This window comes from Poecilia reticulata, chromosome 19 (genome assembly GCF_904066995.2).
Source record: "Poecilia reticulata chromosome 19, P_reticulata-male-v2, whole genome shotgun sequence".
NCBI classification, from domain to species: Eukaryota; Metazoa; Chordata; class Actinopteri; order Cyprinodontiformes; family Poeciliidae; genus Poecilia; species Poecilia reticulata.
Window position 1 is genome coordinate 11789115 of NC_088848.1, and position 25580 is coordinate 11814694.

Consider the following 25580-nt stretch of genomic DNA (forward strand, 5'->3'; position numbering starts at 1 on the left):
AAAAAAAAAAAATCAGTTTCCTTTACTATTTGCATTTAATATTGTGCAGCTCGATCTTTAAAGAGTTTGATACTGAAATCCATCATGTTTAAGGTTCAGAACCTTGTATTTTCCCTTTGCACAAATGGCTTAATTAAGCTAAATTACCAAATTGTGTGGAAAAATCTTTCAAAGTTCAATGATGACCTTTAAACAAAAATCCAAAAAGCCTGAGACTGAAGATCTTTGCACAGTACTTAGTATTAATGCATTCAAATCAGATGCAGCCAAGCCTATGTGGGTGCGTTTTATTTTTAAATTGATTAAATTCTCAGTGGAGTTTCGTTTTCAGACTTTCTGCCTGTCTCATCCCGTCTGTCCGTAAATAATGAACCAGCCACGTTATTTTTAGCAGAGATGAGAGCCGAGCTGCCTTAGATATTTTTCTGGGATCTCTCCAAAATTCAGTGCAAAGTGGAAATACAAGCATCAGCTTAACTGGCTGTGGTAGGAAGAGCACTTCTTAACATCTGTTCCAAAACAGAGATCAGACCCACAAAATGCTGCATTAAATAACTAATCAGTGCATTAAAGATTAAGATTTTCCTTTTGACAGTGCAACTTTATATATATTGAAAAACATAAAATAACTTGAAAATCTACCTGTGCACCTAGCCTAGTGTTCATACTTTATTTTTCTGGATGCGCTGAATGCAACAAGCTCTGATAAAATGAAATTTGAAATTTCTTGTGTTATGTAATGAATTTCCAGCATCAAAGCATGTGAATTGGTTAAAATCAAAAATACCAAATTTTAAGTGTTACAACCATATTTGGTTACAATTTTCCTGTTGGACAATCCACCTGTGTCGCAGTTTAATTATTAAGCCGTCTTTACAAGGGAAAAATACATTTTTAGGTCATTCTCTCCATTTTTATGCACAAGTATAGCAAAACAGCACCATAGCTTATGATACTAACACCATGTTGACATTTATTACAGCTTGACCCAACACACTTTTCACTATGACCTAACAGCTCAATCCCTGTTTTTTTTTTTTTTTCCTCTCTCTCAACTTGAAGGTGTTAATTTTTGTCAGCTCTGTCTCAGGCCACAGTGACATTAAACTGACTTCATTGTGGACAACAACGCTGGTGTTTTTTTCTTTTTTCATCTTCAGCTTTGCCGGTTCCTGAACATCCAACCCAATATTCGTTCGTCTGAGGACGAGTTTGGCAACCAGGTCAAATGTCCAACCATCTTGGATGTCCACATAGAAGTTTTTACTAATAATCCTAGAGTTTATGTTTAAAATGACTAAAAGGATATTTACGAAGTTCTTTGGGTGTTTCCACAGTTTGGAGTATTGTGTCTTGCTGCATAAGCCAAGTCAGTTTCATCTTCAGGTGATGATTGCTAGAAAATGCTAAAGGTGATTGTCTGGCCAACAGCAGGATTCACTGTTCTATCAATTAATACAAGCTATCCAGGTCTCCATAAAGTAGTGCCAATAAATAAACACAGAAATAGATTAAAAAATAAAACGCTACTACTACCATGTTTGACTATAACTTTTTATGAAGAGTTGTTAGTTTGTTTTTTTTGCCAGATGTCATAAGACACTTTATTCCATACAATATTTTTGTTTCAGTTATCAAGATGTTATTCTGGTAATTATTTGGATTATTAGATCCCATCTCTGGTGGAAACCTAAAACCTTGAAAATGATTTAGTCTAGTGACTATTTCTCATCCAATTTTGATTTATTTAGATCAGGGAAACTTGCTTTCAAAAAGTAACGATGTGTTGTGACATCTTTCATGTCAGACAAGTTCTGTGAAAGTGATTTCTTGGTTATACAGGTCTGGCACCAATTGTGGCTGGGCATGGCCATTTGACTTAGGTATGATTTAACAAAGCGGTAAATTAAATTTCAACACATGGCCCAGGTTGCTCTGTATAGCTTTTGTTCTTTTAATAGATGAAATCATTTGAAAACTGCAGCTTGCATTTAGTCAGGTATCCGTTTTGTATAATAAAATAATTTTCACAAAAATGTAGAGTGTGGAAAAAAAAGGGTAAAGAGACATTTATTATGTGGGAACCATTTTTCACAGGACTGCTTGTTAACGCCTAATGGTACCATTATCAACTCAGAGACTGACTCTGTAAGCCGTTGCAACAAAGTCCCTCAATATAGTTTACAATTATGTTGTGTTCAATTTTTATCCTCACTACTAATTTATTACAAAAACCAGAAAATACTGAGTTAGATGCAAGAACAACCTATAAAAAAAAGAACGATTGTATGGCTCAAGTCTACCAAAGATGTGAAAAGCTGATGTAAAATTTTAGCAGTATGTAATGCAGGAGTTAAAACAGTTAGCAGAAATGTGTGCCAACAATGTGACCAGTTCTAAATGCAATGGAGAAAAGGCAAGCAGCCGTGCAAAAACACAATGGAGTTATCCCATTACGAGACCAATTTGAACAGAGGCACAGATTTACGCTGCAACACAAATACAATACCAGCACTGACCTTGAAGCTCCAGTAGTTTGGTTGTTGCTAAGGGGGGAGAAAAACAAAGAGAAAAGAAGATAGAAGGGACAGGGATTGGGGCAGACGGGGAGAAACAGGGTAGAGAGTGTGAGACTTTGTGTTCATGTATCAAGCTGTAAATACCACACTAAGAAAGAATGACCAGAACAAGAGCTGGATAGATCCAAAATCTGACTTTGTTACCCAGTTTCCATGTGAAAATATGCAAGTGATAACAACACTGGACAAAAGATAAAAAGATAGATGCCTCAGCTTGTCAACACCCCTTTTCACGAAAGAATATTTATGTTAAGTTTATATAAGTTTACAAGAGGATTCTCAAAAAAGTGCAATAAAACCTAGACCCCTAGTCTTTATTGCTAATTTCTATGCAGGTAATGTATAGACTAGATGAGGCCCTTGACGACAATTGTTCTCCCTCTTCTAAAACAAGCTACCACTCACCCTGATAGTTTAAAAACAACACAAAACCTAGTCTGGCTCTGATAGAGACATACAGAGAAATACAGATATTTTGCAAAACTAGGATTTTCTGCTGCATATACTCCTTCCATCCACATGCCAATTAGGTTTTAGTGAAAAAAGAATAATAATAATTTTGAGAAAACGTGTACATTATCTAGCTATACAGAATGGATGAAATGGTAGAACTAAAAGAAACCCCAGGAAACTCAAGATGTTCTCTAGAAGTAACAAAAATGATCTGGATTACAAAAGATACCAGCAAAACATCTTAAGTTGTTATTAGGAGAAAGTCGGCCAAAGCTAAGATGCTGTGGATCTGCAGAGAAAGGATCACACTGCAGTAAAGGAGGATCGGCAGAGGGCTGGTGTGACAGAAGAGCAGCAGATCTGCTAAGGCGATGGCTAATGGAGGCTTTTTAATGGGCAATAAAGTCAGTCATCCCCATGTTTTAAAGACAATCTTGTTGCAGTTTAGGTTTGAATGGAGACAGGTTAATAGAGAGAATGTTGATATCAACACAAAGCATATTTGGACATTCCCACATCAGCGCCTTAAACCTTTAGCTTTGAAACAGATCCACTCTTGTGTTAATATTTCTCGACAGGTGGTGCTTTAAGAGACTAATTGTATAGATTTTGGCTTTTGTAAATCAAATTTGTTAAATATGATTGCAAAGATTGATTCATGTGCTGAATACCCTAATCCAGAATAAACCCCTATAATAAGTGCATAGGGAAATTAATCTGCTAATAACTTTCTACAGTACAGTTAGCAGCACTTACGAGACCCCGAAAAGAGCTAACAATGACTGAAATAATTCTACTTATGGCCCCATGCGATAAACAGTGAATGCATATTTGATCTTAAATACAGGTTGAGATAAAGGCTGAATTCATTCTGTTCTGAACTGGAAAGGTGACACACTGATAATGAAACTAAACGGTAAGAAGTGTGAATTCAGATAAGGCTGATTCTGTCAATCATCTTCATGGGTTAAAAAAAAAATTGCTGGCAAGTAAAAAAAAAAAAAAAAAGAGCAACTCCATCAAAACACTCGAGTGTGTCTTAGTTAGCACATGTGACTTTCTTAATTAAATGTGTTCACCATCTGGAACACATTTAAAGGAAAAACAAGTCACTCTCTTGAAGTCACTTAAGGTGAGCAGGTGATGTGATAAATGGACTCCACTTAAACACTTTTACAGTCATGAAATCGCTCAAAGTGTTCATGTCACATTCACTCAGTTACACTGACAAAACTTATCAGCTGACACACAGATCAGTGAGCTACTTGAGGGTTAGGGCTTTGCTCAAGAGCACATCAACATATGGAAGGGGAGGCTGGAATCAAACTCACAAACTGCCTCAATCGACACAATATCAAAGATGCTCAAGACAAAGCCACTGATCACAATTACTCAAGAATTTCAGAGATTCTTATGGTCAGAATAATATATCTTTGTTCATCTGGTGTTAAACTAAAACATGTTCACATTTTACTAACTTTTCTCTATTTGAATGGACACACGATAGATCTGCTTATGTCAGCAAACCAACAAATAAGAGTGTTTTCCAACAATCTTCTGGGTGGGAAAATAATATAATTATTGTGAAGATGGCCAGATTAATTTATGTCATCCATCGCTGCCATTTTAATAGAAATTTAATTGCGTGTAATGGCTTCTAGCAGTTAATCAACATTTGCAGTCACTAATGCCCATTTTAATGATGCAGGCCCAGACAGCTCCACAGACCAACCTTATGGTCCCCATTGATGCAAAGGAGGCTGCTGCGGACCCAGGAGCAGGATCAAAGCAATGTGCACAAGCCTAAATAGGAAGCTGGAGTTTTCATTTCAAATGGAAAGAAGCCAAAATTTTCATCTCGTAATTCGACTGCACTGGACATATCCAAATGAGCTACATGACCTTGCATTTTTTCGTGAATGGCTTAAGACAAATTTGAAAATGTTCATCTTTAAAACCACAAGATATTCGAGACCATCTTGCTTCGTGTTCCTTTTTTTTATGTTTTCGCAAAAGTGAGGAGAATAACTGACAATGCCAGCAGGCTCACTGCAAAATAAGAGGTATAATATTATTGAAAGCAAAACATGAAACAGCTTCAGTTGGAGCACCAGCTTTTAACTTTGTTTCCTCTTTAGAAAATCCCTCCTAGCACAGTTCAGCCATTTCTCACTGCCCTCCTCACCAGTGCACAATGCATTAAGGTACTTGAACTCATCCGTGGAACTTGAACTCAGAAGCAGCCTTAAATCCGACCCGCAGCGATCATTCCACCTTTTCCATTTGAACCATGGTTCAAATTTGGAGGCAATAATTCTTAACCCTGCTGCAAATGACTCCTGTATGTATAGACACCAACAGAATATCCTCTGCAAAAAAGCAGAGAGAAACTAGACATCTTCCTCTCTGTGATTGTGGCCAGAAATAATAGGATGAAACAGTTCATTACGGGAGAATGTGGACACAGTCTGGACCGGTGTCCCATATTCCTATAGCAATCCTGCAGATTGACCTAAGCAACACAATCATAGGACTTTTTCAGAACCACGGACAACTCCCATAAGAGATGGAGCTTTAAGCATCTATTCTGTGAGGAACAAAGCTCGATCTTCCTGAGAGCAGAAAGAGTCACAAGTGAGACGCCTCTTCAGTGTCACATGGAGGACTGAGATCAGAGTTGTAGTCTGCTCTTACAAACAAGAATACCAGAGACTGTTCTCTGAAGCCTCGAAGCCCTGTCCTTCAGGGCTGGCATCTTGTAACTTTGATGTGGATCTCTGCTTCAACACACTTGAATCAAAGAAGGTAAATACCAGGACCATTGTAAAACTTAACCACACGCTGTGGAAGCAATTGATTTAGAAATTTAGACCAGGAGCACACTGAAAAGTTGCCTCCGATGACTGGAGTGCCTGATCGATGCTCAAAGGTGTTTAAATCTTTATTTAGTAAAAGCAACCCAATCTAGCAGAATTAAGCAAACAATGTAGTAATCTACTGCAGCAACAGTTTATTTTCAAAACCTCATTGGTTTGGAAAAGACCAATGAGTTCATTACATCCATTGTTGCTCGTCTATGGTGATTGTTAGTTCTTTCAGTGAAACAAGATGCATTGTAAATCCTGCATTCAAAGCAGATTACATAAAGTCAGTCAAACAATGCCTCATACAAACTCTCCATTCTGGGAATGTGTTTGCCGTCTTTAATTTGAAGTATTTTTATTGTTCTCCTTTACTCCCTTTCTATACAAATGCTTTTCTGAGCATTTATCTAGCTATCGTACTGAACTGTGACTCAACTGAGGCTCTTTCAACAATAAATTTGGAATTGATTAACGGTCTACTTCTAAGGATTACGTAGGTGTTGCACCTCTGAGACTGTGTTAGAGCCAAGTTTCAGATGTAATCAGGGGAAGGCTCTCTGTGGACGTCTGCGGTCGACTTGTCTGCAAGCTTGCTACGTGGTAAGCCTGCAGGGAATACATCTATCTGTCAATGATGATCTACTGTGCAAAGAGAGAAGTCATCTGCAGGGCCTGGCTGCCTACAATACAGTCAATTATCTTCCATTTACTTTCATTAATTCAAGATTACATGGCAAGAAAGATGAAGTAATGAATATGAAATTCTGCACCTGCGACAGTGTAGAACAATCAGGAGACAAATTACGACCCCCTGTCAGATCCTTTGTGTGCAGGAAGATGAGAGGTGGAACCTCCATTGATCTGACTCATTTGTCCAAAACACCTAACTGATCAAATGGATTCGAAGCCGGGGCATTTCAACCTCAATTCAACAATTAAAACATCTTGTTGTGGTCCTTAAGCCATTATGCTTTGTAGCAGGATGCATTATCCTGTTGAAATAGCCCACAGCCATTAAGAAGAAAAGTTTATATTGAAATTGTGTACATCATCTCAAAGAATTCAGAGGTGGGTCATGTCAAAATAATAGGACCCAAGTTTTCCCAGCAGAATATGGTCCACTCAATCACATTGCCTCTTCTGGCTTGCATTCTCCCCATCTTGCATATTGTTGCTATAAGCAAAATCACATGCATCAGTGCATCCTCATGATGTAAAGTAAATAGTGACGCATTGGAAAATGCCATCTTGCTCCATTGCCATGCGGTCCACTTTTGAATTTCACATGGCCACTAAGGCCAAAATGGTTGTTGCTTCAAACATTTACAGAAAATCTGCCTACAGCAAAGCTAACTGGTAGCGACACCTAAATGTTTCAGCTAAATGCACTGCCACAGCATCGAGGGGAACCCAGACGTGTGCGTAAGCCAGTCCTCAGCTACATACAACACTTGACCAATAAGTCTGACAAGCCACTAACAAGTTAAACAGGAAAACCAGACGGCTCTGGAGACCGTATAACTCTAGGTGAGAGTTAATGCACTTAGCATTAGGTAAAGGTAGAGAGAGTGGAGGCGACAGGCAGAGGTGGAGGATTCATCTCACTCAGCATTCTTTCTGGTTGTACAGACAGAACGTATCTCCTGTTCAACTGAACTGAAGTGACTGATTTTCACTATCCTCTCATCACCCTGTCCTTAGCATGCAGGGGCCACAGGTGGCAGCACCAACATTTTAAAGTTTTTTGTTTTTTTTAAACCACAGAAAAAAATGTTGCAACTGAGATCTTGACAGATTTTGAGAAAAAAAAATTGTTTGCTCATCACGTCCAAGACAGAGATGAGATTGAATAAAAATGCATTTGAGACAGAGACAAGACCAAGGCTTTAGAAGAAAGAAGCACAAAGTTACAGCATGTCCAGTCAGAAGCTGAGAGTTGATGTTCAGGCATCTTTAGAAACTTTTCATCTGCTGTAAAGTTGTATTCAGTATCAAGAGAGGATGTTTTTAACAGAGCAGCAGTAAAAAGTCTTCAAGGGGGATTGTGGCAGATTTACTGCTCTGGGCATTCTGAGGATATACAGCTGCTGATGTGCCTTCACAGCCAACGCTGTTTTGTTTGTTGTCCATGTCAGATCCCCTGAGATATGTGTGCCCACAAATTTGAAGCTAGACACACTGTCCATCCTCTTCGCATTGATGTGCAGTGGGGCATTGAGATTCTGCATCTTCCTGAAACCAATTATAAGTCCTTTGGGCTTTTTTGAGGCACAGACTGTTCATTGTGCAACAGCGTCAACTCCTGACCTTCCGACAGAATCATTATCCTACAGTCATTAGCCCGTCCACAGTGGTATTCTCCTCAAATTCTGTTGGTGTTATGAGGCGGAGCACAGTCATGGATGGATAGAGGAAAAATCTACATTTTGCTCCCTTTCAGGAGAAAAAAAATCAGTTTGCTGGTATTTTAACTACTCCGTTATCTTCAGAATCTTAGGGAAAGTCATCTTTGTCAGTCATTATCAGAGCAAAGTTAGCTGATGCTCCAAGTCTGATTTGAATAAAAAGTTTAAAGAATGCAGAAAACAAAAACAACTTTCCTTCTCAGGTTTGGATCTGAACAGAGATTCTCAACTTTCTCATGCGCATTCAATGACACAAAAAAAAAACCTCAAACAAGCAACACTTCAAAACACCAAGAAATGGTTATAAAAACATGTTTTACAACATCCTGCAGCACAATATTTAAATAATTTTCAAGGAATACTCAAGTTCTAGTTTCCCCCACTTCAATTACTAAGTGCTTCCAACCAAACCTACTGTTGATTGTGTTACATTTGCAAGTTTCACTCATCCTGTATGATCTTTGTCAGCAGAATCTCGAACAAACGAGTCAGAAAATCTACAAATATCTGTGACAACACACCACTTCAGAGGATTTTAGCTGCAGGTTTAAGTGCGGACATTGAGCTTGGTAATGGACATGGAGAATTCCTCCACATTCCTGTACACAGCATTAAGTATTCATGACTTCAGGAGAAACACCTAACACAATAATTCAAACAAAAGTGAATAAATAAGGCAAGTAAAAACATGAACATACCCAACATTTGATGAAGCTGCAAGAAACATCCAATAGTCGGATTTGCTAATTAAAGTACATTCCTAATTTCAATACTGCAGTGCAGTTTAGAGCAAAATCTGAAAACATTTCTTCAATAAATTCGGTCAGAATTTGTTTTAAAATTCAGCCTGAAGTCCCCAACCTAATTTACTGTATGTTTGGACAGCTGTTCTGGGAGCAGCCAGAATGCCCAGTAGGTTTTGTTTTCTCCCCTGAAATCTAAGATTACAATTTCTCACATTTTGCTGATTGAGTTGGTGAAGGAACTAGAACAGAGGATGTAACCTCAACAGGCCTGTTGGCTACAGTGACCCAGATTCATATGCTTTATGGGGCTTCTGGGCCTTTTTCCAGCCCCATAAATCAGAACACAGAGCTGATGCCACCTGATCTTACTCTGCTTTAAATAAAAGATTGATATTTATAGTTTGCCTTAAAGTGAAAGAATTTCTAATTTGAAGAATGAGTGGCCTTGGTGAGCTTTCGTCTACAGTTTTAAAGTGTACATTATGGCAATAAACAGTTAGAAACAGTTAGGTTTTATTATTGACATCCCAAGGGAAAACTGGTATGCAAACTCTTAAGATGTGTAAGGGGTCTTGCACATTTTTCTTTTCCAAGTCCAGACTGATTTTTACATCACTATTAGTAACATTCTGGCTATTTACAAACAAAGCCTTTAACTAGTCGCTGCTCATTATCCGTTTGCTTCTCAAGTGATGAAACAACATGATGTGGGCATCTGATTTTGGAGAACAGTAAAGGGCCGTTTCTGCGCCAGGTGGAAAAACTTAGAACATCAGCTTTGCTTCAAAATCTACAACACTTGTGAAATCTATTAGATTTTTTTATGTATGATGTATTTTCAATGTTTGCAGAAATGTACCCAATTCAGGGTTGCCACTGCCTTGAGAGCATTTAGTGGTCAAAATCAGCAAACTGGTCATTTTATACATATTTTAGAGTAGATGAGCATTTACTTGTGTTTGTCAGTAAGTGGAATAATCAATGGAATGGAAAAATACACAAAAGGCAGGTCATCTAAATTGACAGTGTAAAAATTTGCTTTCATGGGTTTTTAATTAGACATTTAAGAGCTGCTTATTAAGTTGTGATGAATCAAAACAGGCTACTTTATGTGCCATAAAAAAAGAAAACAAGTACATTTCAGGTCTGATCAGACATAACATTAAACCACTTTGTTGCATTTTTGAGTAGAAGAATGGAGTCTCTTTATTCTGTGCTATGAAAACTTATGTGCCTCTGGCAGTTTTCTTCTGTTTTGAAATAAAATAGCTTCCAAATGATGATTTCATTTATTCATTTGCATAAGGCTATCCAAAACCAGCCTGAATCTGAGTTTTTCACTTTAACAACACATTTACACAATTTAATACCTTTATGCAGCAAGTTTCATAATGGATCAAATTGATTTTTATCAACTATTGATATGCCTGTATACCAATCAAACTTATTCCCACAAATGGAGCTGGTAATGGAACGTAAAACCGTTTCAAAAAGCTCAACGTCAGACAATGAATCTCCTCAGAAACTGTTGAAGCACAACACAGCTGTTTGAAATCCTCTGCTGAAAACGCAATACATAAATTGAGGTTTTCCCCAAAATAAACAAATGAGTAATGTACAACTTTTTGATGTTAGTTTAAGGATTCTCAGGCTTAAAATGGAGAATCTGTCTGCATTTTACACCTCCTATACCCCGATATTATGATGCTTAACACCATGCAGAATGTCATGACTTTCACATAATTAAAAACAACAATAAACCTTCAACTGTGCAAAACAAGACTGGCAGCCGCTAGGAGAAACCTGATCGGTATATTTAAATTCTTTAACAGGAACTCCCAAGGTCTACGAAGATAGAAAAAGTACTGGTACGTAGTTTTTATGTAAAGTCTCTAATTAGTTGCTTCATTCCCACACTGCCTGCCTCACACTGCATCTTGGATGTTAAAAAGGTTGATTTCACCATCAGAATGAGAATAAAATGTGTCTTTGTAGGCATGGGGGAGTGAATAATGTACCCAAAAAGCTCCTAGCCAGCGATTTTATTCAAGGAAATCGTTCCTGGTTAAATTTAATTATATTGTCACACTTTGAAAGGAGGTCTAACCCTGTCATGAATAATTTCTTGAAATATAAAAACTAGAAATCTCAGTATCCTACAGCTTCATCCCTTCAGCTCTGAAGCAGTTCCACACTGTTGCTCCATAATTACAGGCAGACAACTGAGAAAACGGCCATTAATATTATCAGACTTCTTCCAGGTTCTCACTATTGAAGCGACAGAAACAAACAGCTGATCATTGTGAAGTCAAGCACCCATTGTGTTATTAATCCTTAATATAAATCTGAGCAATCACACAGGGCTGGGCACTGCGTAATCACTCACTCGCTTCGTTTATTCACCTGAAATTGAAAAGACGAAGAAAAAAAAAAAGTGGCAGCCCAACAATATAACACACCAACAAGCTGATATTTTTTTTGGACTATAAAACTACTGGTCTCACCCAGATTAAGCACACTCCTCACACTCCCAACCTCACACACTGACTCAGCAATCACCGCCTGTAAAATTTCTGATTCTGGAACGGAAACCTAAGAGCGATCATAGAGATATCCAGGAGTAAAGGTAGAAAGAAAGGGCTGGGCAGATAGACGTGCATGCCTGACCCGCATGCCAAGTAGCCATCTTTGTGCCCACCCACCTCCCTCACCAACACTTCACCTTGCCTCTAACACACACATGTGCTCTCGCACATGCCGTGCTTCCCTTTTTTTTTTTTTTTTTTTGCTTACACACGTGCACGCAAGCATTTTTGCAATCAACTTCATACAAATCACTGCGGCAGCTCTGACACACCTGACCCTCACCTGCCTGGCATGGAAGGAAACGGGACCCTCCCCTGAAAACAGGCAGATTACGCTCAGCACCAGGAGGAGATGGGGTGTCTGCTCACTGGTCAAGCTTCGGCTCAAAATGAAAGGAGGAGGCAGGTAAACATTCACGTCTATCATGCAGCAACACATCCGTCACAGAGAGCCTGGTTGAAAGCCTCGCCTGAAGGATGGAAGGAGGAGGTTAGAGAGTTACCGTTTGCACTTAGTGACTCTGCATCTTCACGCTCCACATGCCTCCCTCTTCTTCCTCCCCTCTCTCCATTTCCTTTTCCTTTTTTTTCCCCCTTCTTCTTCTCCACTGCGGCTCAGTGTATTCCCGCGCCAGGAGGATCTGCCAGTCCCCCCTCGCTGATTCCGGTAGTAGCGCCTAAGAGGCACTGAGCATGTCTCCCGACCCCTCCTCCTCCCGTCACTCTCTATCTCCCCTCCGTCCCTAAAAGAAACGATGAAGAAGCCCTTTCCTCCTCCTCCTCTGCCTCCGATTCCTCTTTCCTTTGCGGTGGCTTCCTCACTCTTGGTACAGCATGTTCGTTGCCAGCCATATGATATCACACGGTGTCCTTATATGGGAAGCAGGGGGTTGCCATGACAACAGCAGACTCCACCTGTTTTCACCTCTTATTTTAAATCAGACAAATGGTGTATGTCGGATGCGCAGAGGCTGCACGGGGGGGGGGGGGGGGACACTCGGAGTGGGTGGAGAGAAAAAGATGAGATGGAGAAATGACAGAGGGCGCAGAACTAAACATGTTACATAGCCGTTTACTTAATGCAAAAGCAGAATAAAAGAACCCAACAGAAAAGGTGCAACTTCCTCAAAATGGTCTTGAGACATTTTGTTTTTTTTAAGAGGAAAATGTTGAAGAAATTAAAGTATATCCAATTGTTTAAAAGAAACAAAGTGGATGTGAAAAACAAATCACTTTGGGGGATTCAAATGAATTGTCAGAATTGGAAAAAAAGATTGTTGAAATGAGCTTTTTTTTTATTTTAACATTTTGCAACTGTAAGTTGAGGGTAGCATACCTCAACAATTTCTACGTTACTAGAGAGTAAAGTGTCAGATTTCTAATCCTAAAGAAAATGTATTTCTGACAACGAGCCAATATGTCTGGCTTTATCAGCAATTCTTAAACATCTATGATGATTAACTGATCAACCACCATCTTGGGGTCAGCAAGTTTCCATAACAACGACAAGACTATTTATAAATCAACCGACTAGGAGTAATGAGTTGAAAAAAAAGCCTTTTCTGTTCTGCCATCAAAGTGGTAAACTTGCTACTGTTAACTGGGACTGTAACTGGAAAATTGTGATTTCAAAATGTGAGACAATTCAAGGACCAGTAACCAAAACTTTATTTTTAAATGTCCAAAACGACCCATCAAACGTTGTACAATCACTTCCAACATCTGTAGTGGACCAAGAAAACAAACCTAAGCGGTCTAAAATGTTATACGTCTTTCATTTAATGAGATAAATTTTTAAAAGCAAGAAATTATTGACCTTGTAATTTTTCCAACTTGATGAATTTACATTGGAAAAAGTTAGACTACCATTGATCCAGATTGTGCAAAGAGGAACAGAAAAAAGACCCATCTCCATTAATCTTGTGAAGTGTTACAGAACCAAAAGTACTGCAACTTTGCTTTTGAACTAAATGAAAAAGCCTGCTGTGTCAGTCATCCAGGTTACAGCCCAAAGCCGTACCCACCACATATTCAAACAAGGAGGAAACAACTGTCAGAAACTGTTTATCGTCTATAGATTGTACACTGTGACAATAAAACAAATATATACATCAACAATGTTTGGGGGGTTAAGTTTGTGTCTATGGAAAGAAATGGGCCCATTTTCCTGAAATAACTGCTGAAGAGTCCTTAAAGGCAAACATAAAACAGCTGAGTCAGGCAGTTCTAGTTGAGATATAAAGTCAGAGCAGCTGATGATTGACGACTCGAGTAAAGCCAAGAAAATAAAGATGTGAAGGGGCAGAGAATTTAATTTCACCTCAAGACGTTTTCTCTCCACATCTCTGGGATTTGTTTCCCCTTCTTTTTTATTGCTCGCTCTCTCTGATAATAAACAAAAAGAACGGCCATCAGTGACCCTTCCAGCAGGTCATAAAGGTGCTATGGTCTCCGTCTCAAGGCCCACAGGCATCTCACCACTTAATAAGCTCATGTAAGTATTCAGGACCCACCCAATGTGCTGCCATCTTCTATCGGGGAGCAAAAGTAAATGTTCACATGTAGAAACAGGAGGCACTCAGAAAGAGCTCAATTCCCCCTTAAGGTGACACTATGATGTTCCGCTTAAGATGGTGGAACATGAAACCGCATCAGAGTACACACACAGGAACCTTAACCTTTTTCCTTTTGAGTTTAAGCAGATACTGAAAGCATACAGGGATCGTGCAACTGGCAGTGAGCAATAATATATCCAAAACCTAAGAGTCCTCGACTTAAAGATGGAACAAGCAATTGTTTTGTTTTCATTCATATTGCATCACCAGAGTAACAAACTAAAAAGAGTAAATTGATAAGGCTTCGAAGAAACTGTAGAAACTGAGCGAGGAATATATATAATATATATAATATATATAATAGGGGGAACTTATTTAAAGGTATGTTGGTATTGAGGCAAAGCAAGTATTGTTAACAGGCTCCCTTCAGCTCTGCTCCTGCTCCTTGTTTATTGTGCATGTGTGCTTTTACCCTCCCTGCAAAGTTGATGGTTTCATTTTTATTGTTCAGTTGATAGCCCAAAGTTAGCTCCCTGAAGTCCCCCTTCCAAACAGCAGGCATCTCACCAGAACATAGCTAGAAGTCCTTAAGGAAAATCCAATCACAAAATAAACTGTTTGGACTTCATAAAGCACTCCAAAACAACTTCCCACCACTTTTCCAATGACAATATTTGTTTTTTAGGTACATTTTATGCAGGGTTCCTATGCATTCTGAATTGCAAAATTGAACTTTCTAGACGTAAATTTGTTGTCACTTTTTAAAACATTCTAGAAATGTGGTTACAAAACATTTGGTCTGGTATTATATTCTACATGATTCAGAGTTAATGAGCCAACATCATACTGAGCTCAACATCTAATTAAAGGGTTCAGTAAAGCAAGTTGCCAGTTTTTGTTTTTTAGGGGTTTTTGTCAGGAGGATGGAGGGGGAGTGGCATATTGAGTTCTTACTAACTCCCTAGAAATGTTTGCAACTTCTCAAATGGCTACATAAATCCAAACTAAACACAGCTTCTTTAAAGCGCTCTGAGGTTTTGTGTCATTACACCTAGTTAGACCCAATGGTACAATTATAAGTCCACTTATTTCAAGATAAAGAAGCCACAAAATTACCCTATGAAAAATGTTGCTACACAAACAGGATTTACCAAGAAAATATTCATGGCTCAGTCCCAGAAACATTGATTTCTTAATTATTTTTGCGGGTTTGTGAAGATACCTGTCGGCCAGCAGCAGCGGAGCCTTGTGACAAGCTGCCCGGACTGTTTGTGTACTTGTTCTTCTGGAGGTCCATCAGGGCGTCTCGCTGCCGTTCGATGTCCGCCTTGTGCATGCTGTTCAGGGCCTCCAAGCTCTTAGCAGCCACAGAGTTGTGCCGGCGGTCCAGCGAGGAAGACGTGAACCCCCCATTGCTGTTGTCCTGGAAGCGCCGTGCCCCACGGCCGCCCCTGGCAGCCAGGGTGTGGTAATCTCGTGGGAACTCGGCATCACCTGCAGAGATCATGGAATCCTTTCTCTTCTCTCGACCTGCAGACGGGGAGAAATTTGAAAACACAGAAAGGAAGGTTTATGAAGCGAAGTTATCTGCTGTCATTTGAGGTAAAGGCTGATAAACTGCAATTACTTTAAATAAAATTTAACTTAAATTCACAGATCATTTCCAGTCTTTCAGCTTTACTGAACTAAGAAAAAAATGTTTCAGCAAAGAAGCCAGATGTAAGCTGATGGATATGTAGTGCAGATCATAAATTTACATAAACTGATCACAGGCATGAATGTCATTAATGACAATGATTAATGATAGGAAAGAACCCCTGCTAATGTCTGCTCAATCATTATAACAAGTTACATTTCAACTTGACATTTTTTGTAGCCATCAGCAAGCTTCTGGCATAATTCTGACTAATTGATCAATCTCCATGGCAAGTTTATTTAAATTAGTCCATTTCTTAGAATGGAGTCCACTGTGAGGCATATTCAACACATTTTCAAATCAGGTCCAGGTCAGAGACATTCAAAAACTTCATGGCTCTGCAAAAACCTTTTCTGACATAGAAAAGGTTCTCCAAATGAATCATTGTTCATTTGGAGAACTAAATTTGATTCAAGTTCTAATTATGCAACTTCAACTTCTCCTTCTGTTCAAACAAACTCAGGATGTTCATCAGCTGGCAGTAGCTCACCGCCCACATTGGGTTAATTTAACATCATCATGGTCTAAGAGGGCGGAGACCAAGAAGGAAGCCGGTGGCAGCATCATGCTCAAGTGGCATTAATGCATTGAAGGAAGTGGATGAAATAAGAGGACTGCTTCCAACTTCTTGAACATCTAAAAACAGATGCCTGAAACCAATAAACAGTCAATTGCTTTATCAGGACGATGATCTTCAGGTTGAAGTTTTGTATGGTTTAGTTTCATCAGACCTGTCCAGGGTGACCCCGCCTCTCGCCCGGAACGTTAGCTGGAGATAGGCACCAGCAACTCTCCCTATCCCACTAAGGGACAAGGGTGTAAGAAGATGGATAGATAGTTTAATCAGTGCCAAGCTGACTAGGTACTGACTAGGGAAGGTTTATTTCAAAATACTTTCAAACATAATTATTATGTTCATTTTTAAACGATATATCAATATAAACAGGACTCAGAAGGGGGGAAAAATAGGTTAAAAGTGAGTAAATAGTCACAAACAAAACCAAAGTGACAAGTTTTATCACTGCAGTAACAGATTGGATGCAATTCTTTGTTTACCTAATTAGACCTATAACAAAGAGCTGCTTGTGGTTTAGTGTTTTCTTGACGAGTTATTGATCCAGGAAGTTGTTCTTTTTATATACTATTTGCACACAAATTGACAAAAATGTTTGCTTTGACTACTCGCAAAGTATAACAGCCTCACTGACACCAGATAGAGATTTTATCTAACATTAGCTCTTATGAGGTATATCCAAGGCGAAAAGGGAAGGTTTTAAAGCAGAAAACATGATCTGATTCACAATGATAGTACGGTAAATAAATAAAGTCTCTTTAACTTAAGCTCCTTAATGGTGCAAAATTATCTAAATAGTTCAAATGGAAGAAAAAAAAACTTTCCATTAATCCTCAACTGTTTTTCCCTCAATTTTTATGTCAATTTATTATTTGTCTTACAACTAAATGCATAGTAGTATAAATAATAAAAGATGTTCATCAAACATGCATTCTGTCTGGTATAGTCATCACAATAGCTAACCATATTGTGATTTGGTGCACCAAGTCTTTTGCTTTCATCAATTAGTTAAAGCTAAGCTTGAGTTTCATTCATGAAAAACTATTAACAGAAACAAATGAGTCCCTTTTTGCAAAAAAATCTTTAAAAAATAAAAAATAAAAAAAACTTTGCACATAGATCTGTTGTGAGTTTATCTAGATAGAAAACAGAGACGTGGAAGTGAGAAACTACACCTCTGGCATTTTGGCGGCGCGTGAAAACGAGGAGAACATCTGTCTGTTTTTACAACTGTAACTGTCCTGGGAACCCCAAGGCAAGACGAAACAGTCATGCAGTAAAATCTCCTATTATATGTGAACAGTCTCATGTGTGACGCTCAATGAGAAGTGACAGAAATGGGGATGTCTGTCTCCAGGGGTAATGAAGTTTAGTGCCCTCTTGTGACCAATTACACACAAAGCACCTCTCGCTTGAGGACGGTGATCAGTTACAGCACATTTGCAGTTTTCATGAGTTAAATTAAACCAAAAATAAGATGATTAAGTAAGACAGGAGTCAACATTTAGTAGGAATGTCACAGGACAACATTCTACTGCAGAACATTATGTAGAATGTACTGTGCAGAAAACATTTTACAAAAGAAACGTTTTACAACACATGCACTCACACCTCTAAGGTCATGGAAGCAGATTTCTGCATTAATAATGCTTGAAAGATGGTTTTAATGCAATAGATATTTGGTGATGGCCTCATTTTCTCAACCATAGTCTCCATGTTCATATCTATAAAAGTAAAAGTATTTCATCCCTTCAGATTTCAAGTCTTTGTTTCGCTAAAGTGAGAAATAATCTAATTATATTTTTAGCACAAAATAAAGACTTTCAATTGGGATTATTATTTTGATCCCAATGTCCCGACAGTTCAGCAACAAATCTCAAAAATAAAAACGTGCCTAATTAAATTTCTCTCAGCTGCTTTTGTTTTTGTCTAAAATCATAAATGTTCAGACAAATCAGGCTAAAGTTTTATCAAATGTGCCACAGCATCACTCTTAGGTTAGCTTATTAAAGTAATTATGAGATAAGGGGTTAAAAAACAACATCAAGGTGTGGAGTGGAATTTGTTTAAAAAGGACACAAAAATCTGCTAAAAGTTTCAAGGAGAATTTACTCGTTCACAGATTTAAATAGCGGTTCAAGATTACCACACAAATGAATTTTAAAGTACAGGAATGGTCCCTTTTTGTCATTCTGGCCTACATAAACACCGAGTTTAACAAGCTCATATTAGCTGTATGTAGTGAGCTTTTCTAAGCTTTGGTAAAAAAAATAAAATAAAAAAAAACTGTAGGAGATACTGCAATGTGTCAAACCAATCACCAACATCTAGACGCCCCATAAGTGGAAATAAAGGGCACAGATAGTGCATCCAACTGGCCATTTATGTTCTAATTATCTTGAAAAACAGCAGCCAAACAAATATCATGTTGAAGAAGTTCCTTGTGATGTTTATATTTCACTCAAAGGTGTGACGGAGAATGCAAGTTAATATTTTGTACAACATGCAGAGTCCAGTTTCCATTTTCAGGGTAAAAGGTTTTACAGAGGAACAACCAGAGCAACTATAAATGCCCACTGCCAGAGGAGGGACACCATGGTTTTCTCTAACAAACCATTAGGTTCTTTCCCATCAACCATTTGGGAATTAATCACAGCAAAAAACATGGACAGTCATGGCATGGAAACTGGGAAGCACAATGACTCTTTGAAAGGCAAATAATTAAAAACTACATCCATGAGAAGCAGGTCAATAAAGCAGCTGACTGCAGGCTGGCTAGTCTGGTAAATGGCTCCACTAATGAGCTAATAGCTTTTTATGCATGTGTCAGAACAGCAAGGTATAATCTTGTTTAACTGCCAGTCCAATGTTAAATTTAGTGTTAGTAGTTCTACTTCAGTGTACAAATCCAAATAAATACCATAAATAAAAACTAACCAATTATACGCGGTAAGTCAAATCTGATTTTAATTTGAAATGTGTGTAAAATCCTACAAAAACATGGCACTTCGAGACCATGTTAAACTCATGATGGCATTTTGGCCCATGCCTTTTTTTCCCAGCCATATGATTTAAGACTCATAATTCATGGCCCAACAAACTAATAGACAATGCTTCTGAAATAATGACAATGAACTGACTGGTTTCAATTTAAAAATCTTTAAACTCTGGGACATCTCAGTTTTTTCTCACATTACACTGAAAGTAGTATTTATGTTGGCTGGTTGGCTTCATGTCATGTTAAAACGCTTCTCCAAGGAGCAATATGGAAAAGGGCAGCAGAAGCAGGATAATATTTCTATAGAAATTCTTTACATATTGAATTATTAGAGTTTTCTGCTGGGGTATTGATCGTCTTGCTGCAGGAAGAACAGCGAATTGCTCCATCAATATTTTGTCTCATGCAAGCTTGTGTTTTTGGACTGTTTTAGTAAATCTTAAAGGTATTGCTGAATAGCTTTGCAAGCATTCAGGAAATGCTGAATAACTGTCTGGACTAGTTATTGATGAAGTTCGTCTCACCAGTCTCCTTACAACTTTACTATAGTGCCGTCTTCTCAAAAAACGCAGTTGACACTTCATAACTACCTAGACTATTTAAACTGCTAGACTGAACTGGTTGTGTTATTAGTGCACTAACGTCAGTCTGATGATTTATCCTGAATTTATTGGACTTGGTTCATAATATTTAAATGGTGGACTATGAACATGAATTAGTTCTTTTGAAGGTCTGATCTAAATTTACAAGTTAATGATTATATTGGATAATTAATCTCTAACCAAGTCGCATTCTGGTTTTAAAGAAAATGAGCAGATCTGCATAAAAATCAAATAGAATTTCTTCAACAAATGTTTTATATGGGGTTAGGTCATAATTTTACACATCAACACACAAACAAATAAGCAGGTAAAAAAAAAATTTAAGTTACATTAAACTCCCGTGACTAAAACTAAATGGACTTAATCCAATTAGGGATTGTCTAATGGATTTTCACCCACATTAGGAAAATTTCCAGACAACTTTCTGTTAAAGTAAAATTTGGAGGTAAACAGACACATAATGTGCATACTGTGCACTACAAACAAACTGAATTACATGACCTGCAGGGCTTTGACCAACACAGTCTCCACACATTATTGATCTCTCCCCTAAGTGTTCTCCTTTTGCCCACTGAGCAGCAGAGATCCACTGAAGCAGGACCTTAAAGTTGATTAGCTTGCACTTAGCACATTTTACTGCTCTGTGCTGCACAACAAAACGCCACATCGCTGCATGTTTGACCTTTTTCCATGAGAATATACAAGCCAAAGCATATTTATCAAACATTTAGCCGTCACTGGGAAAGTTTCCCAGGGCATATCTTTCACTTGCCTTGAGCTTGAAATTGCTGCAGTAATTAATAATCATCATTCAAAGTTTCCTGTCTGTGCATTCACCCCGACAACAACGACGTTTGTGGTATTTCAAATAGTGTCTCAGTCGGTCACAGATGGAAGTTTTCTGATGGCAGCACAGCAGCATGCCAATGTGTATCCATGGTAAGGCTATAAAACCGAAGGGAACTTGCAGAGACCGCAGGAACATCCATACCGGGCCCTGTCACTATAATTTATGTGAAGCCTTGAGCAAACTTCTTCAGAGTGTGTGTGTGTGTGTATGTGTTTCAGTGGGTGGAATTGGAAGTGTGTGAGGCAGACAGACGCGCCGTTCTGCCGCAATACCTGCTGTAATTTACCTTCTTGAAATAACTCTGGTACAGGAATGATTGCTTACTCAACTGAGTTGTTGAAAATATTAAACCTGTTGACTAAGGAATGTATTCTTAGTAAAAAAACTAATTAGGCTAATTTTCATTAAGATTTTATATGTAGCAAAACTGGCTACCTTCTAATTCAGTGCACAGTTTAGGCAAAACGTTTTGTTGTCAGTATTTTGCTAGATATGTTTCCACTGTACACTAAAAAACAAGATATTAACTCGAACAAGGAGTCGATTTTCAACTGCATGCACCTTTGTTAGTAACCATGTTTTCTCTATGATCCGCATGCAGCAACTTTGCACCCATTGTAGACTAAGGCTTCTACTTTCTGTAGAATTTAGTTCATCCCTGATGTTTTTCTCACACAGACAGCTTCTTTACCGCTCTTCCTCCTAAAGGTCACTGTCCAAAAGCATTCACCTAACTATGTGTAGAAACAATCATACCAAGCAACTTGTCAGGGTTGGCCAAATGATTGTGTGGTGCATTTCTCAAAAAAGGCCTTTTGTACATCTTGCTGAACAGTTTTAGACATCCTGATGTCTTCTGGGCTGTAACTTAACTCCACTTCAAGTTATTGATGACCTAGAAATTATTCACTGAGCTGCCAAACTCCTAGTGACCTAATATTTTTCAACAGAGTGAAACTGGCAGCAGTTTCTAATTTACAGGTAACCGTTAGTAACATAAGACACTTATTTTAAACATATATGCTCCCTATTTGTAGTGTGACTTTCTACCAAACCGTTTTTGGTGCTAAACTAGTGTTTAGTTTCTTTGAGTTTTCACCTCCACAAACTTTGACGGCAATCAACTCTTCACGAGAAGGAAGAACAAGACCATCAAAGTGTTGTGAGCAACATTTTTAAAACCAAAATAATGTAAATACTAAGCTTCAGCATTAATACGAGGCTGAATTAGTTATGGAATAACGACGGCTCACACATCATCTTCCTGCTGTTTATCTAGAGATCACCCATGATGGAGTTTATGTAGCTCAACCTGCCGCCTGCAGCTGCATTTACAGCCCATATTTTCCACAAAACCGGAACCTTCACTTCCAACAGAGTTATTAAACACCGCCACGTCTCTTAACATTAACAGGAAGCCTTTGTAAATCATTTGAATGATTTGTACAATGCCTGTTTTCCAGCACTGAACTGCATTCAAACATTTCATGTCATAAAAAAACAATTTTGTGAATTTATGGCAGCAGTAAGAGCAAGCCAACAAACTGATAACACGGGACAAAATGCTTTGATTGGTGTTTGTCCTCTTACAGATTTCTCTAAGATCCAACTAGATATCGCACAATGATGTAAAGTACAGATCAAAAGGTCTACCTATTTTAGTGTACTGAAATTAAGCTAGGTGATAATTTCATGCAAAATCCATGAAAAAGGTGACTATAATAAGCCTCTCGTCACTGTATACAATACACCACATGATCTAAAGATGAAAATCATAATACTGTTCCTTTATATAAACTCCAGCCATTAATATTTGCTTAAAAGTACAGAAATTTCAATACTTGAATATGTCCTAATTTTTAAATAATCTTTTACACACTCTGCATAATAACTGAACCACAAGACAATTTTATCTCTAATTAGTTCCACATGAATGCACGTTTAGAAAAACATGTTGGGAGTCCACAGAATTTGGTTTCACTCAAATGATTGTGACAGCTTACATTTTAGTAAAGGTTCTTCTTGAATAACATTTTGAGAAAGTTCAGGTCTAAATTATTTGCATAGGGACAAGTGTTTAAACGACCCATACACGTATACTAAAACCCAATTACTTACTAACCCCAAAGCCCGTTTTCCAAATTGAACTAGACACAAATATTATGCACACAAAATCATGAGCAGCTTCCACTAGTAAAATTAAGACATTGTTCATAAACGTGTAGGAGCAGCTTCATCCCCCCTGCTCCATTGTTTCTGCTCTCCACTGTGTCATTAGTGCTTCTGCTCCTGGTGTTAGTTAATGGGATGCCAATTCCTCCCAGCTCCCCCCTGGCAACGCCTCTGTTATTATGGCTCCACAGTTCTTAACCCAGTAACTAGTCAAGTTGATGAATTGCCCTTTAATTTTTGCATTCTAAATAAAATGCTTAATCTTTAATGTTGGTGCAGATCCCCACTGAGAGGATGTCAGATTTTTGTTTCACTCACATCTATAAAAGCAGTTTTACACAAATTCCAACCATGGCCAAAGAGCCCATTCAGTTTAAAACCACGTATGCAGTGTCTTGAAAATGAATTCACAACCAGACGCTTCTATTCCACTTTGACTGACGTTAGACATTTTCCAAAGAATAGGCAAAAATTTCATTTTCAATTTTTGTAACTGCTGCAAAATAAGATTCTACAGAGTCGTCACTCAAGGAGGCTAAAAACAACAGATAAAACTAGACTTTTCAGAATATCTTTAAAAGCTTTTGAAGACCATGCATGATTTTTTTTCCCCCCCACATCACAATAATGGTCCGTCATATAAAATCTCAATGAAATGCACTGAAGTTTGCCTTTGTATTGTACCGAATGGGAAAAAATTAAGAGGGTGCCAACATTTTTGCAAGGCATTCGCTATTTAGATTATGCTGGAAGTCTTCTGAATAATTTAAGCAACAGAATTTGGATGCATGTGATCCGGTGCGTATCATTATTCTGCGTTTATCGCAGCTCAGAGAAGCCTAAACACAAAGTGAGTGATTGTCATTGTGCCACTGATATTATATTTCAGAGATCCTGGACACATTCCAGAAGGCTACTCAAGGCCGGCCACATCCAAACAATTTTTCATTACGAGGCCGAAAGCGTTTCAGTGTGTTGGTAGTACAACCTTGGCCACTGCCAGCCAGCTAGGGTCTGACACATGCAGTTTGTTAGTTTTATGGTTTCATTGGGCTCAGATCTAATCATTTATACTCGGCCCTGCTTCACTCAGAATTTATTTCAAATTATTTTCCCCCCCTCTCGACGGTTTGATTTGGAAGCTGTGATTTGTTGCGAGTTTATCCCAGAGCAGCAGATCGCATCCTCATAACGATGAGGCGCACGTATTTCGCTGCATGAAATGTCATGTATATTCTTCACAAATCCATTAATAAGAACCGAGGCAGGAAAGAAGAGGTTGCGACAGAAATTCATACCTAGCCAAAACATACACTGTCAATTGTTTTTTTATGCTTTTCATTTTGACCTAGTTTTGCTTTGAAAAGCGAAACTTTTAGTACTTTATTGGGATAGTATCTGGCTAATTAAAAGCAATAAAAAAAATGGTTGGTCAAGAAAAGATTTCTAACTACACAAAGACGTAGTGCTACCAAATGAATCTTTGATAATGTTTCATTCTCAAAAGCTTTTAAGACTTGTGGCAACATCAGGTGACGCTTTGAGTACAAATACTTGGCTCGTTTATGGAAAACAGCATAATCTACCATACACATATTGGCTCAATTTGGACAGTGCTATACGTTTAAATATGGATGCCAATAGGAAATCTCATACAGCATTAAAGTGTAGAAGCAGTGTAGAAGATTCACTGCAGAACAATTCAACTTACATCAAGGGTCCTCAACCTTTTTGCAACCAAGAGTTACTTCAGGGGTACAGAGTAATAAACAAGGCTGCCAGTTTAAAACAGTCTACGATTACTTGCATAACTTAGTGATGTGTACTTTTGGAACTGCTTAAATATTTGCACAAAAGCTAAAACTAAAACCAGCTACATGGCAAGAGAAACGTTACATCTCTTAGTGGAAAAGAGATCTTATTTATGCATTTAGGAAGGAGAGTGACATTTATAAATAGTTGCTATGGGTCACAAATTCAAAGAGTACAAGTGATTATTTTGGCAATATTGGCTAAAGTGGATCCCAGGTATTCACAGAGGTTAAGGCCACAACAGTCTGCAAAATACGTCAAATTGGTGAATATTTGAGACTCCCCTTAGAAACACTCATAACTACCTACTTTAATAGTTCCATCAACAGATATACCTAAACATGTTTTCATACACATAGCTAGTGCAGAAGCTACCATCTCCAGTCTCTTTAATCTCGAGAATACAACCAATCAGCATCAAGGAGTCTTCATATAAAATAAAAATATACAAAATTAGCAAAAAAAAAAAAAGACAAATTCTACAGATAGTTTTCAGTTTTCAATATTTTGGAACATGGTTTTGTAATATGCAAGTACCTGGAGAGAACCCACCCGCGCTCAGGGAAAACATGCAAACTTTGTGCAGAAAGGCTGGGATTCGAATCCAGGGCAAGGGGTGAGGCAACAGTGCTGCCATGTGCGCCAACTGAACCACTGACTTCAAGTAATGTAGAAGCAGTCTGCTACTC

At 38.2% G+C, this 25580-nt stretch overlaps 1 protein-coding gene across 12 annotated transcripts in view; it reads right to left on the bottom strand.

Moving 5' to 3' along the window:
• The window catches only part of LOC103481608 (SRC kinase signaling inhibitor 1), a 100532-nt gene that overhangs the window by 52722 nt on the left and 22230 nt on the right, over nt 1–25580 (bottom strand). For 8 of the 12 annotated variants that reach the window (XM_081600963.1, XM_017310820.2, XM_017310821.2 and 5 more), the window contains 2 exons: nt 15410–15717; nt 2520–2546 (listed from right to left, as the gene is read on the bottom strand). In XM_081600963.1, coding sequence (XP_081457089.1) covers nt 2520–2546; nt 15410–15717 — 335 coding nt within the window. Of the gene's footprint in view, nt 1–2519; nt 2547–11915; nt 12114–12135; nt 12519–15409; nt 15718–25580 lie in introns of those variants that run through there. The other 4 variants (XM_081600965.1, XM_081600964.1, XM_081600959.1 and 1 more) reach the window with 4 other exon arrangements.